Source organism: Artemia sp. Qi Xiang Cuo, chromosome 2 (assembly GCF_049724085.1).
Source record: "Artemia sp. Qi Xiang Cuo chromosome 2, ASM4972408v1, whole genome shotgun sequence".
Taxonomy (NCBI): domain Eukaryota; kingdom Metazoa; phylum Arthropoda; class Branchiopoda; order Anostraca; family Artemiidae; genus Artemia; species Artemia sp. Qi Xiang Cuo.
In genome coordinates, this window is record NC_142795.1 from 92,471,417 (window position 1) to 92,486,524 (window position 15,108).

Genomic DNA, 15,108 nt, shown 5'->3' on the forward strand with positions numbered 1-15,108 from the left:
TAATACCCAAAACGGGAGTTGTGATACGAGTTGTGATACAAGTTGTAGTCAGGGGCAGTCATGGTTACTTTCACTTTGGTGAAAATCAGACATGATTTTGGAAATAACTACTTCTTGTGTTTTGATTTTAGCTTCCTCATAACAGTATTATTCTCTGACTTGCAATCAAAATGCGAATTAAACATAATAGTTTAAAACGTCGCTATTGGTATGAGAGCTGAACCTAAGATTCTAACCTGAGCTTCTACCCAATTATTTTAGTAAATTATCTTTAATTACTGAATTAAAGCCATATGGTTGTTTGTGGCTATATGCATATCCTAGGGTCAATTATGCTTGCCGAATGTGCTGTGCTGATTGTTAGTTTATATATGTTCATATATTTATCTTTTTACCGTATAAAATGTATTGCGTTTATTAATTCATTTCAGTTACTTGTTATGTAATCAATTGGCTTAAGAAACCTTAATAGCAACTTTAGCAACATTTGTAAAACATGTAAACTACTCATTTTTTTTTTTATTTCGAACTATTTTACAATATTATTCGAAACGTGTAACCCATAAGCTTAGAAATCCTTGAATACCAACTTTGGTAAACATTAAGGGGATTCGATACCTTAAAGGAACATCGTATCTCGTTCATTATAAACTTTAGTACTTGTCTGTTAAACAGAACATCCTCGAAAAGCGAATTTAAATAATCATAATGAAATACTTTAGTTTATACAATGCTTAGTTTATAAAATGATATAATTTGGGTGTATGAATTTGCATATTAAGGGGGCGGGGGTAAATTAATCTAACTTAAACTAACCCAACATAACCTAACCTGATCTAACCCCCAACCCCTTCATATGTGTAAATATATAGCCCAAATTATACAAGTCTAATGCGTTCTGTGGCAAGTCATTTGTCTTTGTAGGCATGAAACCAGTTTTTCTGTTTAACAAAAAAAAACCTAAACTTTTTTAGTTTTTGCGGCCAAACCGTTTAAAATTGATTGGGTGGTCTTGCCACCGCTTGTACAGCTCGGGTAAGAGGTTTGAATAAATGACAGAATTAAAGCCAACACCCACTCTCCCAGAAAATTTCTGTTTTGTGCCAGAGATACGCCAGAGGGTATTTAGTTTTAAAGAAATTTATATCACTAGAAAGCGTCATCTTTTTTGGAATAAACGGAGCAGAATTTTCATTTTAAAAGTTCAAGAAAGGGCAGTCCCTAAAATATTAAAGCATGCCCGCAAAGAAAACACCAAAATTAGCAAAAAAAAATGTCACTTGATCAACTTTGCAGCTTTTTGAGTTCCATGTTGTGCTACCCACTTTAACTGAAAACCTTGCTGATACAGCATCACTGTATTTTCGATCTAAACACAGACTCTCAGCAGCTTTCAATTATAAATAGTCCCCTGGGAGAATTCACTAACGGACCCTTTGTCTTTGAGACGGTCAACCGACATTGAGGCTCACAGAATGATTTCTAAGCTATTCAATCCTCTTTAATAAAATTACAAAGGACCAGATAAATCTAGATCAGACAAATAAAAGGTGAATGAGAGAGACAGAGAAAGGGACCACACTGTTATCTCAAATAAAGTAATTGCTTTTCTTCATTTTTGCAGGTAAAAAGGCAGCAAATATGATGATAAAGACGTTGGCATTTTGCTTATTGATCGCTTTAGTAGCTTCTCGCCCCGCTGAGGAGAAGCCAGAGGCTACCAAAAAAGTTGCGGATGAAACTAAAAAGGTGGAAGATGCAAAAACAGATTTGAAAAAGGAAGCAGTAAAAGTTATCAAGAAGGATGTCGAAATTGATGACTCAAAAAATGAAATAACACCAGTTATTAAGGAGGAAACAAAAGTTGCAGATAAAACAAAGGATGTAAAAAAAGAAGTAACTAAGGTCTGTATTAACAGTTAAGTTTTATGAGCCTTAATGCCATTTTAGAATTTGAATTTATGTTGTGCTCAAGGCCATTTCCAGAGGATTACGGGGTTTAAACCCCTCTCCCCCGAAATTTTCGTCCGACTGGTAAAAACGTAACCTAACATATATACAAATTTTTCAATTTGTTCAAAACAGAATTTTATAACCCCACACTCCGAACACAATTCCAAGATACGCCCTTTTTTGTGCTCTTATAGTTTATTTCCTTGTTGCCAAGACATTATTTTACTCACAAAAATCTAATATAGCTTCAGGAGCATATTGGGCTATCTTAGTTAGCTTTTGTTTTCTATACATTATATTATTCGATTCATAGGGTTTACCAATATGGTTTGGTCAACTTGGACCACTTGTTTTGAACAAGAATTTTCTAATATCTAATTGTTTCCCATATTTCTTATATTTTTCATACCAGAAAAAATCCCTCCACATTTAAGACTCTAGAAACATTTGAAGCTCTGAAACTTTTCCCCATAAAAATTCACCAAAATAATGAGTGTTATGTCCACTATAAATCTATGTAAACCCGTGATTACCAACGTGGGGCGCATGCGCCACCAGTGGGGTATGGCAATGTTTTGGTGCACCCTTCGGCTGACTATACTTCAGAGCCTTTATTTTGAAAAAAAAATTCTGTGAATGACGTCACATTCATATGCATTTAAAAAGCAAAAAAGATACAATATAGCACTGACGTCATACATTTTATAAAAGGTGTTATATTCAGACAATATTTCTGTTCGGCACCCTTCGGCTGACTATACTTCAGAGCCTTTATTTTGAAACAAAAAAATTTCATGTGAATGACGTCATATCCAAATGCATTTAAAGAGCAAAAAAAAAAAAAAAATAAAGCACTGACGTCATACATCTTATAAAAGGTGTTATATTCAGACAACATTTTTCTTTAGTATAAAATATGCCCAGAGGACGACCCAAAAAATGATACCAAGTTAATAGGTTTTTAAGTTTCCTTCAAGTGAATAGACGTAAGATTTTGAACAACAAAATATAAATATCACGAGGGGGGCCTCAGGATTTTAGAAATGTCTTGGTGGGACATGGCCCAAAATCAGCTGGGAGCCACCGATGTAAACTATAATCGTTGTAAACTGTAATCGATGTAAACTGTAGTTGATGTAACCTGTTGTCGATGTAAACTGTAGTCGATGTAAACCGTCAACTGATAAAAAACGATGTGACCCAGACTCCATAATTTAGTGATTTTGTGATAAAAGTAGGATCCAAGTTCACTAAAACTCATTTAAGCTAAAACAAGATTCTCTAGTTCCGCTCAAGTCAAATTTGGCTCGAATTTTAATCGTCTCAACTCGAACCCATCCTTTCTAATGAAATGAAATTAATCATGGGTGTTATTATTATTAGACAACTATGGTGTCATATTGAAACTCATAATACAACAATGGAAACAAAACTTTCACTTTGGGCATGAATATCTGTCGGTTTTGTTAAATATAATTGTCATTTGTAGTGACACTGCAAATTTGGTGTAGCAATATCTATTAAGTTTCACCGTGAACTATAAAAGTCCTAGATACGGTTTCGAAGAGCTTGAAGTTGTAATAAATGAAGTTGATTGAGAACTGAAGCTAGAAATTGCTCTTCGGACAGGTGCGTGTTAGCTCTTTCGTTTCATACAGTTTATGGCTCAGTTTAAGAAATTATAAAGAGAAATCCTGCACATTAGTATCCATTATCCTTCTATGTCATTTAATGAAATCACATATATCGCTTCATTTTTTTAACTAGCCGCTAAAGCTGCAATAAATCAGAAATTACCTTTGGTACTTCCTTATTAACTAGCACACACTCGAGAATTTGGATCGCGAAGATCAGATAATAACCGATTTTTACTGTTTTTATACCATATTAGCTCGGTCAGAAAACTACATTGTAGCTATATTTTAATTAGATATTTAATTGGTATTTTGGTTTAGGTTAGGTTGAGGTTATTTCTGAGAGGCGAACGGCTTTCAGAAATCATGTATATCAGATGGCCCGTGCCAAGAGTGCCAAGCATAGCGAAACTGCGCTAAGTGCAGTGGAATACAGTTCCACCCCGCTTGGCACAGTTCCAGCACAGATTCGGCACGCTTGGCACAGTTCTATCATACTTCCTTATTAACTAGTACACACTCGAGAATTTGAATCGCGAAGATCAGACAATAACCGATTTTTACGGTCTTTATACCAGACAATTAGCTCGGCTCGGTAGAAAACTACATTGTAGCTATATTTTAATTAGATATTTAATTGCTATTTTGGGTTAGGTTAGGTTCTAGGTTAGGTTTATTTATTTCTGAGAGGTTAACGACTCTCAGAAATCATGTATATATGGTGGCCCATGCCAAAAGTGCCAATGGCGGAACTGCGCTAAGTGTAGTGGAAAACAGTTCCGCCCCGCTTGGCACAGTTCCACCACAGATTCGGCACGCTTGGCACCGTTCCGCCATGCTTGGCACAGTTCTATCATGCTTGGTGCAGCTCCGAGGCTTGCTTCGGTGTGCGGGAAGTCGGTCTTCCCACAAATGTATGTAAGCTTTTTCATTATTCCAAGGAAACACGGTTCAAGTTACTGAAGTTTTTTTTTGCCAATTTATTTGTTAAGCCATTGAGTCCTATTGCAACTCTTGTTGGCCTTCGGTTGCATAAGGCGCACAATGGTGGGCGTCTTTTAAACCATTTAAAATCAAACAAATTACAGACCGGCAATCGTAAAGTAGCATATATCCCTTCGATTCACTCTTTGGCTTCTCAGCCTTTGCCCACGTTCTGATCTTTTTATATTCAACTTTATAACCATGAAGAATAAGAAAGAAGATACGGGAAAATTGTCTTGCACATCTATCATAGAAATGAGTATAAAGTTAATATCAAACAGAAGGTTTTAAATTCCCCCCTTCCAACCTATTGATGTATCTTCCTACCCTATGAATCAGTCCATGACTGAACTGATGACCTATCTCAGAACCTCTCATTCGAGTAATTTGTCTTCTAAATTTCCCTTTATGATCCATTTCTTATTCTGTTCTTATAGAAAGGCAGGGTTATTTTCAGCATTTCCACAAAATTGGACAAATGACATTGCGTAAAGCTGAAATTTTTCCAGTCCAGACAAGGTAGCTCTGGAATAGTTCAGGGAAATCTTGGGAGGCTAGCAGGCCTGGTGATGGCTGAATTCTGCTGTTTCTTATCCTCTCCAACATTTTAGTGTGCATTAAAGGAAAATGAACAGTAGTTAAAAGTAGGCTAGAAAAAAGTGGTGAAATCGCAAGATAGCCGGTGTTTTTTCTTTTAACCCTTATCCCAGCTTCCACTCTTATACGCTTCACATACACAATAAGCTGAACAATGAAGATATGAAGCTGCCTGAGAAGGAATGGATAATTTGTGAGCTTAAATAAACTGCTTGATTTGTCACATTTGACCTACTTGTAATAAGAGAAAGCTGTTTATTTAAATCTCTTTTGTCCTCTCATGCTATAGCTGATCATGAATATTCATTGTTGTCCATTCTGGGAAAGGATAAACTTTCCATAAGCTATACCGTCATATTATTCTATCGTATGAAAAATACACCTCATTTCTTTGTTTCAAGTCAAATTGCATGAAACTCTTATCATGTGATTTACAGTATTTTAATAATCATAAGAGAAATTGATAGTTCTAAAGAGAAGAGAAGAGAAATTCTTCTCTTTCTAAAATAGAAAGAGAAGAGAAATTAATAGTTCAGTGAGCTGTTTCGTTCATGGACAGATTGAGATCACCCCTGTTTAGCTCTATGGAAATATGAAGAACGGCACAAAATTTTCCATGACTGTTTTTTATAAAAAAAAAAAATAGACCCCTCCATTATGGTCTTTTTGTGTCTATTTATGGTTCCGGGTATTCTGCTCCTAAGCCAATCTGTGAATCGCAGAACAGGTATGAAGTATGAGAGCTTATTCTTTTTAGCTGAAAATAGAGCCCAATCAAAGGCACTGCTCCTAGCTCACATCAGCAGGGATCACAGGGTATACTGGTCAAAGTTACCAGATGCCTGGTATTAGATAGTGTGGCCACAACGTGAAAACACACTGAAGGAGCCATTGCAAAGTCACCAGATGCCTAGTATAAGATTAAATAAAAAAAACAAGTTTTTTAAACTGAAAGTAAGGAGAGACTTTAAAACTTAAAACGAACAGAAATTATTCCGTATATGAAAGGGGCTGTCCCCTCCTCAACGCCTCGGTCTTTACGCTAAAGTTTTTTTATTGTTTAAAAAAATAAAGTTGTGAGACAGAGTCAAACTTTAGCTTAAAGAGCGAGGCGTTGAGGAAGGGACAACCCCTTTCATATACGGAATAATTTCTGTTTATCTTAAGTTTTAATGTCGCTCCTTACTTTCAGTTTAAAAAACTTGTTTTTTTTTATTTAATTTCTGATCGTTTTTTAGTTAATGCAGCTTTTATTTGCATAAAAATTTTACTTTTCTTTTGCTAAATGGGTGTCTTTACAAATTAACTTACGTAACTAACTTCTATATTCGTGTATTTTTCTTCTGGCAAAAAATACAAAGTTGCAGATTTTTGCAGATATAAGCTTGAAACCCATGTACTAGGGTTTTCTGATATGCTGAATCTGACGGCGTGATTTTCATTAAAATTCTTTCACTTGTAGGGGATGTTTCCCCCCACTTTAAAAAATCGAGTAAATTTTCCCAGGCTTGTAGCCTTTGATGAGTAATACTAAACTTAACAAAATTTATATATTTATATTCAGAATTATAATTAAATTCTTTTGATACATTTATTGACATCAAAACTCAGTTTTTAAAAGTTTCGATTAATATTGAGCCGTATCGCTTGTTTTTTTATTGTTTTTTTTTATTACGTATATGTTATTACGCATATGAGGGGGTTCTCCCCTTAGTCAATACCACGCTCTTTACGTTACAAGTTAAAAAAAATTTGATTCACAAACCCCTGAATCACAAAGGCCGTTTAATTATAATAGATAGCTCTTTTGAAAGAACTAAAAAAACTGTAGCTTAAAGAGCGAGGCATTGACTTGGGGGAGAACCCCCTCACATACTTTATAATTTATGCTCGTTTTAAGTTCTAATATTCCTTCTCACATTTCAGTTGAAAAAACTTGTTTTTTTTTTATTTAATTTCTGATCGTTTTTTAAATTATTCTTGGAAATCCGGCGCCCCCTTCATAGAAATTTCCCTTACCCCAAAGAAACTTTCTCCACGGAAAGATTCTCCAGAGTAACCCCTTCCTCTAGCCCCCCCGTCCAGAAAAAATCCTTCCTGAAAATGGTTGTATACTTCCCAATAACCAATAAATAATGCTGGCAAGTCCGGAGCCCCCTTCATGGCAATTTCCTTCCCCCATGAAAACTTCCTTCATTAACAGATCCTCCAACATAACCACCGACCCACCCTTCCCTCCCACTACGAGAAAAAAAAAAACCTCCTGAAAACTTCTGCATACTTCCCAATAACCAATACTATATGTTAACATTGGGTAAAGTTCATAACTTTTAGCCCTCCCTCTGGGAACTTCGGGGGATTAAGTCATCCTAAAAGACATATTTATCATATTTTCGACCATGCTGAACAAAATGGAATCTCAAAATTTTGATCAGGTGACTTTGGGAAAAAAATAAGCGTGGGAGGGGGCCTAGTTGCCCTCCATTTTTTTTGGTCACTTAAAAAGGGCACTAGAACTTTTAATTTCCGTTCCAATGAGCCCTTCCACGATATTCTAGGACCACTGGGTCGATGCGATCACCCCTGGGAAAAAAAACAACAAAACAAACAAATAAGCACGAATCCGTGATCTTTTTTCTGGCAAAAAATACCAAATTCCACAATTTTGTAGATAGGAGATTGAAACCTCGACAGTTAGGTTCTCTGATACGCTGAATATGATGGTGTGATTTTTATTAAGGTTCTATAACTTAGGGGGCGTTTCCCCCTTTTTTTGGAAATCAGCCAAATTTTCTCAGGCGCGTAACTTTTGATGGGTAGCACTAAACTTGATGAAAATTATATATTTGAAATAAACATTAAAATCTGATTCTTTTTATATATCTATTGGTATCAAAAACCCGTTTTCTAGAGTTTCGGTTACCATTGAGCCGGGTCGCTCCTTACTTACAGTTCGTTACCACGAACTGTTTGATAGTGTGGCCACAAAGTGAAAACACACTGAAGGAGCCATTACAAAGTCACCAGATGCCTAGTATAAGATAGTGTGGCCACAAAGTGAAAACACACTGAAGGAGCCATTTTTTGAGCGAAATTGTGCAGAAGGTGCAACATCTCAAAAAGTGACGCATCTCGTGAAAATACACCTTAAATGGCAGTGGTAATACTGGGATGCCAAATCTGCTGGCGTACATAACAACTAGAAGGCATAATCTCTCACCCTCTCGGCTAGTTCATGAATGTGCTTCTATGTGCACCCTATACACTTGGATTGTTTTCATAAGCTCCTCACGATTTTAAATTCTCTAAAAATGTTCTATCTGTTTTCTAAACTGTGCTTTTGATATTCAAACCAAAGCAAGAAATTATACTCAACTTTGTTGATTAGGCATGATTTTTGTAGTGTAAATCAGCTATTTACAAAGTCCACTTAACATTAAAACATAAAACGAACAGAAAATATTACGTATATAAGGGGGGTTGCCTCTCCTAAATAGCTCACTCTTACACTAAGGTTTTTCTAACTTTTAAAAGAGCTTATTATTCTATTAAACAACCTTTGTGATTCCGGAGTCACTCCTAAATAAATAGAACAAAAATCAAAGTTTAGGTTATTATAAGGTTATTATTAGTTAAAAAAAGTAAAATAATATGCAAATTTCATTTTAATTATTCATGCCAAAATCAAAACCTGCATTAATTCAAAAATATTCAGAAATTGAATGAAAAAAAACGAATTATTTTAACTGAAAGTAAGGAGTGACATTAAAACGAACAGAAATTATTCCGTATATGAAAGGGGCTGTCCCCTCTTCAAAACCCCGCTCTTTACGCTAAAGTGTTTTGTTGTTTTAAAAAGTAGAGTGGTGAGAAAAAGTCAAACTTTAGCGTAAAGAGTGGGGTGTTGACGAGGGGACAGCCCTTTCATATACGGAATAATTTCTGTTTGTTTCAAGTTTTAATGTCGCTCCTTACTTTCAGTTAAAAAAACTTGTTTTTTTTATTTAATTACTTAAGAGAGAACCAAAGAAAACCAAACAAGTAAAAGGAAAAATGAAGATAAGTTTACAAAAAGAGCATTTATCTGATAAAAAGTGACTAACAACGCTCAATGAAAATTAGTACTAATTGAAAAGCGACGCAACTTCTAAAAAACGCAAAACGAAACGACGCAAAGCGAGGTATTGGTGTAGTTTTGATGAGAAACGACAGCAATACCACTCGCCAGCATTACGCCTGAGAATGGGAGGCTACATAGATATTCTTTCAATAGTTTTTAGAATTTTTGCTCTTTAGCATTTGCGTTCTGTTTAGGCCAAAATGGCTCTTTGGGCCAAGGTTGCTGAAATTGCTCTTTAGCAGGACAAAGCGCCTGTTTGATCCTGTTTAGTCCAGACAACTTTTTGATTCAGGGCTTTCTTAAATGGAGAGGGGCCGTATCCCCTCTCCCTTCAAGCCAGTTTTTCTAAGCTCAAGTTTAAAATCCAAAACTTTGAAATTACGTTCTCATTAATAGCTGAATTTTATGGCGTATTTTTCATAAAGATTATTTACTTTTTTTAGTCATTTTTGCTCATTTTCTAAAACTAGGTAAAGTTTCTTACGCTTGCAACTTTTAATCGGTAATTTCAAACTTAAGAGGCTATCAATTTTTCGAAGTGACCGTAAAAAGCAAATGGTTTTGATATATGTTGTTATAAAAATTCATTTATTTACTGATTTGTTTACTATTAGCATGAGTCGATCGATCTCACTCTCTAATGCTATATTAAAAGAAATGCTAAAATGGTTAGGTTTACGATGGAGGATGTCAGATTGTCAAAGATTGTGCTTTTCGGCTGTCCATCTTGGGCCAGCCGAAAAACAGGTCATCCCGAACGGGATGGGAAGCTGTTATGAATTCAAAAGAAATCGGAACTTGAAAGAGTGAAGCTAGGAATAAATTAGGGTAGAGGAGCGTCCTGTGCAGTTCTGCTGTACTTAGGTAACTTGGTGTTCCAGTGAGTTTTTACTAATAGTTGTAGTATTAATTCTTAATTTGCAGCTCGTTACGCCAAACTGTCTGATTTTAATAATTCTATGATTATATTTTATTTAAGGAGGCTAAGCCGGAGAAACAAATTGATGACGCAAAGGCCAGTGACGACAAAGCAGATGATCCTAAAGAAGAAGATGCGTCAGAGACTACTACCGAAAATTCAGACACCACTGCTGCTCCCACAACAACAGTAAGTTCAAATTTTATTAAAAAAAAAATCAAAAGAGACAGCATAAAAGAGAGCAAGAGAGAGAGAGAAAAAAAAAGAATGGGAGGCCTAGAGGTATTAAGAGAAGGGAAAAGTGGAATATGAAAAACCGGAAAGAATAGTAGTTATTGCAAGGCTTTGTCAGCACGGCGACTCCACACAGCCACTGGGATTTTCTCCTCAGTGCACGAAAGGATAGTTCTGATTTTGATCCTGAATTTATTCCAAGTTTCAGTGTCGGTCTGTTCCAGCTTTATATGCTATCGAATGCAAACGTTGGTTAGTCTTTTTAAGACTAACCAACTTATTAAAATTAAGACTTATTAAGACTATTAGTCTTATAAACGTTGGAAAAGCATATCCAGCTTTATATGCTATTGAATGCAAACGTTGGTTAGTCTTATTAAGACTAACCAACTTATTAAAATTAAGACTTATTAAGACTATTAGTCTTATAAACGTTGGAAACGCATATCCAGCTTTATATGCTATCGAATGCAAACATTGGTTAGTCTTATTAAAGCCTTTAACTTCAAACGCAATAGTAATACGTGATTTGATTTAAGTACTTCCACCTTTTTTATCGTAAAATTGTAAAGACCCTCGCAGAATGCTATAAATTATTGAGAATCCCATGTTTGACATGGTGGGGTACTAATTAATAAAGAACACAATTATGTATAACTTTAGCATGATTTATTCACTTGTAATCGCCACTGAAAAGATATAAATATTTTTTCAGGTATTTTGTATTTTACTCTCCTAGCTCAGAAAGCTAGAGTTTTTTTTTCTGAGAACACAAATCAACTGTTCACTAGAAAGTAGCTTACTTAATTGGGGAAAACATTTTAAAAATCAACTCTTTCATATGTCGTGACTTTATTTTCTACATTTACCTTAAAAGGGTGTCAATTGGTGCTATAGTTGTGCTAAAATGTGAATCTTTAGAGGGGTTGCCCTAATGAGAGGTTCATTCCTCTTCCAAGAGTTTGTATCTGTATGCAGAATAAATCATAAAAATGATCATAATGGGGAAGCAACTATTACATATAACAGACCCAATTTTAAGTTTCAGTCCAGAACCATACTTCCTCTGGAGAAAGCTGACATTATGACATTGTCGATTTTATGCTAAACAACAATATTTATTTGCCATTTTTAGTTTTGATACAAAAAATAAGCTAGTAAAACCTATTTCAATTCATAGCTCTTATTGTAGGTTCAATAAATGGAAAAAAGGACATGGCACCAAGCTCCACAGTCAAAACTAGTATTGCTAACCTCTGCTTCAACCCTTCGGTCTTCATGGCCGAAGTTTAATTTTTAAGCTTTGCTCAAATTGGACTGCAACCTGTCACCTCTTTAAAACCTCGTGATCCCAAGGCTTCATTGGGGTATTCCAAATCCTCTAAGCTCAATAAGACTGATGAAAACAGAAGATAAAGACAATTATTAGTGGTAGGCTTCATAAGAAAAAGTAGATGCTTATCATACCACCCCGTCATAGGAAGGGGGGGGGAAATTATGAAGTTCAATTCCTTCTCTATTCCTCAAACTGGTTTCACCCTTGTTGAAAACTGAAATACTTATTTTCCATTTTCAGCGCTGAAGCAAAGAATGACTTTTACTTAGTAATTTCTGTTTCAACTAACAGCACTTATTTATTAGTATTTACAATAACTGTAAGAACTATAAATATTTATTGAAGATTTTTATTCTCTCTCTCCATGAGATTAGATGACAATCAGTTATCCTTCAAATTGGCATGCGTCCAAAGCTTCTCAAAGCTATCCCACATCTTCTAGACTCAAAAAGTTTGAAGGAAACCGAATGTCAAAATAATATTTCGATAACATTCGTTGCGAAAGATCTCAGAGGGAAAATTCTATGCTTATTATCATATTTGGTAACAGAGTGGGAATTTAATTTCTTCCCCTTTCTCCCGCAGGTTACAATTAATGATGGACAAACAAACGGGAGTATGGCGAGTGGAAAGAAAAGATAAAAACTAAAACGAAGCGGATGTTTCGTCTGTATGAAAACAAGGCGTCTTCAACGCTGATAAAACAAAGATAAGAAACTAAAATAACCAAAAACAAATAAAATCCAAAACAAAAAAATGAAAACAACCAATATTAATATCTACAATTGTCGCAACTGTTCTTATAGGTCATAGAAAAAAATAGAGTTGCTTCGATGAGAACCGTTCTCCCCTTTGTTTGTTCATCGTTGATATTCTCTCTTTTCTATTCTTGGTTATGGCTGGCCAGTTCGGCTTAAGATCTTTCATTGGAAAATTACAATGTACATTTGCCCTTTTAGTACTGAAGAAATAAATGTCTTTAGCTTAGTAAACGTGTTTGAAATTTGCACTTCTTCTGCTCGTCGAGATTCAGATTTCTCTGCTCCAAGATCTCCCTTTCTTTTATGGAATTTACTCGTCCTACAAGGCACTCTTCCAAGTAAAAAAAATACAGTTAAGTCACGCTTGTTAATCTTACTAGCGTGCGTATTCACAAATTCACAGATGATGATCTGATCCATCGTGAGCAGCTGTCTGACAGTTCCGTTACTTAATAATGATTGAAAAATAGGATTTACTATCTTTTTTGTGCGGATTGAAAAACTGGATTGTAGTTTCCTTTAAGTACTCAAGGACATGTTGATGGATCAAATAAAGAGTGTGTCAGACCTACCTTAAGGCTTTAATCAATATTGTCTATGGATGAGCTTGACCCACTTATTTTTATGGTCAACTGTGGGTGCAGCTATGCTTTGGAAGGCATGATTTTAAATTGGTGGCTCAAAGGCAGTAGGCCTATTGTTAACTACAAGCCAACAAGCAAGCACATCGGGGCCATTATTAATGAAAGGTGATGGACGAAATCCTATATATTTTATTATTTGATAAGTTTAAGAATGATTCTGAAATGCCTAAAACAGGATAAAACAGGAAAATCCTACACAGGATTTTGTACAGATTTTTACCCTGAATTAAACTACTGTTTCTATTAAATCATTTGATATTGAGCTAAATTATTATTGTTTTTATTGTTTAGATTAATGTTTTGTGAGAGAAGAAATCTACTGTGAAGGCGTTTCATTTGTGATAGGTATTGACAAGTATTTGATAGGTATTTGATAGGTATTGATAGGTATTTCATATTGTGATAGGTAGTGACAGAGCTGGATTTAGTAACGCCTCCTTGCTGTCTAAAAAACTGTAGTACTTCACCTAATCTGAAAATGTTAAACTGCACATGGAAGAATAGCACCAACATTTTGCTTACACAATTCTTCAAAGTTAGATCGTGACGGAGGGGGGGAGGAGAGTTCCGGATAAACATCCATAAGTAAAATTTCGTTAAAATTTATTATATATGATAAGAATTATGATTTTACAACTTTAAAAGGCGCATTTTTGCAATTTTTGAGTTTCCTTTGCTCAGCTGATCTCTACGCTCTCTTCCCTATGTCCTTATGACTGCTGCATCAAGGCAGAGCTTGGATATGACTTAACTACTGATTTGGCTTTTCTAAATTGGTAACGATATCTTTAAATAGGATAATTCACGCCCCATTAATTTTATCTAAAGTGCTGAAGCCTATGTAGGCATGTCGTATCATTTTGGTGAGCCCTTATTGATAAAATGTTATCACTTTTTCCTCAGCAGAATTTCTTTTGCATAGGTGTTACATATAAACATATATGTTCTTGTTAAGAACATATGTTTTCTCGAACCTAAGCTGTTCTACCACTACTACTACTACTACTACTAACAAATCACCGCAGCACCAAGCCGCCTGAGGCGAACAAAGCTACGCCCGTTCCTCCTCCACCCCAATCTATTCAAAGCCTCCCTTTTTACATCCGCCCACGAAGTTCCCATTTCCTTTAAATCTTTCTTTATGACGTCTCCCACCCCAGACGGGGTGGGAGACGTAGAAGTAGGAATAAAACGAAAATGGAAGGACAATTGAATAAAGACTGCGTTGTGAGTTTAGAGTGGCTAAAAACAGTTCCAGTGCCCAACACTTTGCTAATTTAAACAGTGTGTAAGAACAGTTCTAACGCCCAGTCCATAGGTGTCCAGTGCCTTGCTAATTTACACTGTGCTTAAAGGCGGTTTTGGGGGGCGGTCCATTTTTCCCGTACGACTAAAATTTGAGCAGCATTGCAGTAACCAACAGGAAGAAGTGATGGGAACCCTAGGAAAGATTAAAAATACATATTTATGTAATATTTGAAAATGACTTCGATTATTTTTAGACAGACTATTTATGTTCTCGAGGAGATGTTTACCCCTATTGTTTGTTTTAAAAAAAATAGAGTTGTGAGAAAGTCAAACTTTAGCGTAAAGAGCGAGGCGGACAGCCCCTTTCATATACGGAATAATTTCTGTTCGTTTTAAGTTTTAACGTCGTTCCTTACTTTCAGTTAAAGAAAACTTGTTTTTTATATTTAATTTTTGAACGTTTTTAAATTAATGCAGGTTTTGATTTTGGCTCACCGTACATGAATAATTAAAAAAAATTGCATATTAATTTTACTTTTATTTGGTTAAATGGCTTTCTCGAAACTTGTTTAATTTTATTTACGAACGTTTTTATTAGTAATAAATATACGTAACTTACGAATTAACTTACGTAACGAACCTCTATATTCTTATATTTTTAATACGTATATTAGGGGG

At 35.3% G+C, this 15,108-nt stretch overlaps 1 protein-coding gene across 3 annotated transcripts in view; it reads left to right on the plus strand.

Annotated features, from left to right (window-relative positions):
* Window positions 1-15,108, plus strand: part of LOC148955809 (uncharacterized) — a 36,953-nt gene that overhangs the window by 1,958 nt on the left and 19,887 nt on the right. For 2 of the 3 annotated variants that reach the window (XM_089104361.1, XM_089104376.1), the window contains exons 2-3: window positions 1,625-1,905; window positions 10,268-10,396. In XM_089104361.1, the coding sequence (XP_088960487.1) occupies window positions 1,642-1,905; window positions 10,268-10,396 (393 nt within the window). In that variant the 5' untranslated portion in view covers window positions 1,625-1,641. Of the gene's footprint in view, window positions 1-480; window positions 499-1,624; window positions 1,906-10,267; window positions 10,397-15,108 lie in introns of those variants that run through there. The other variant, XM_089104367.1, reaches the window with a different exon arrangement.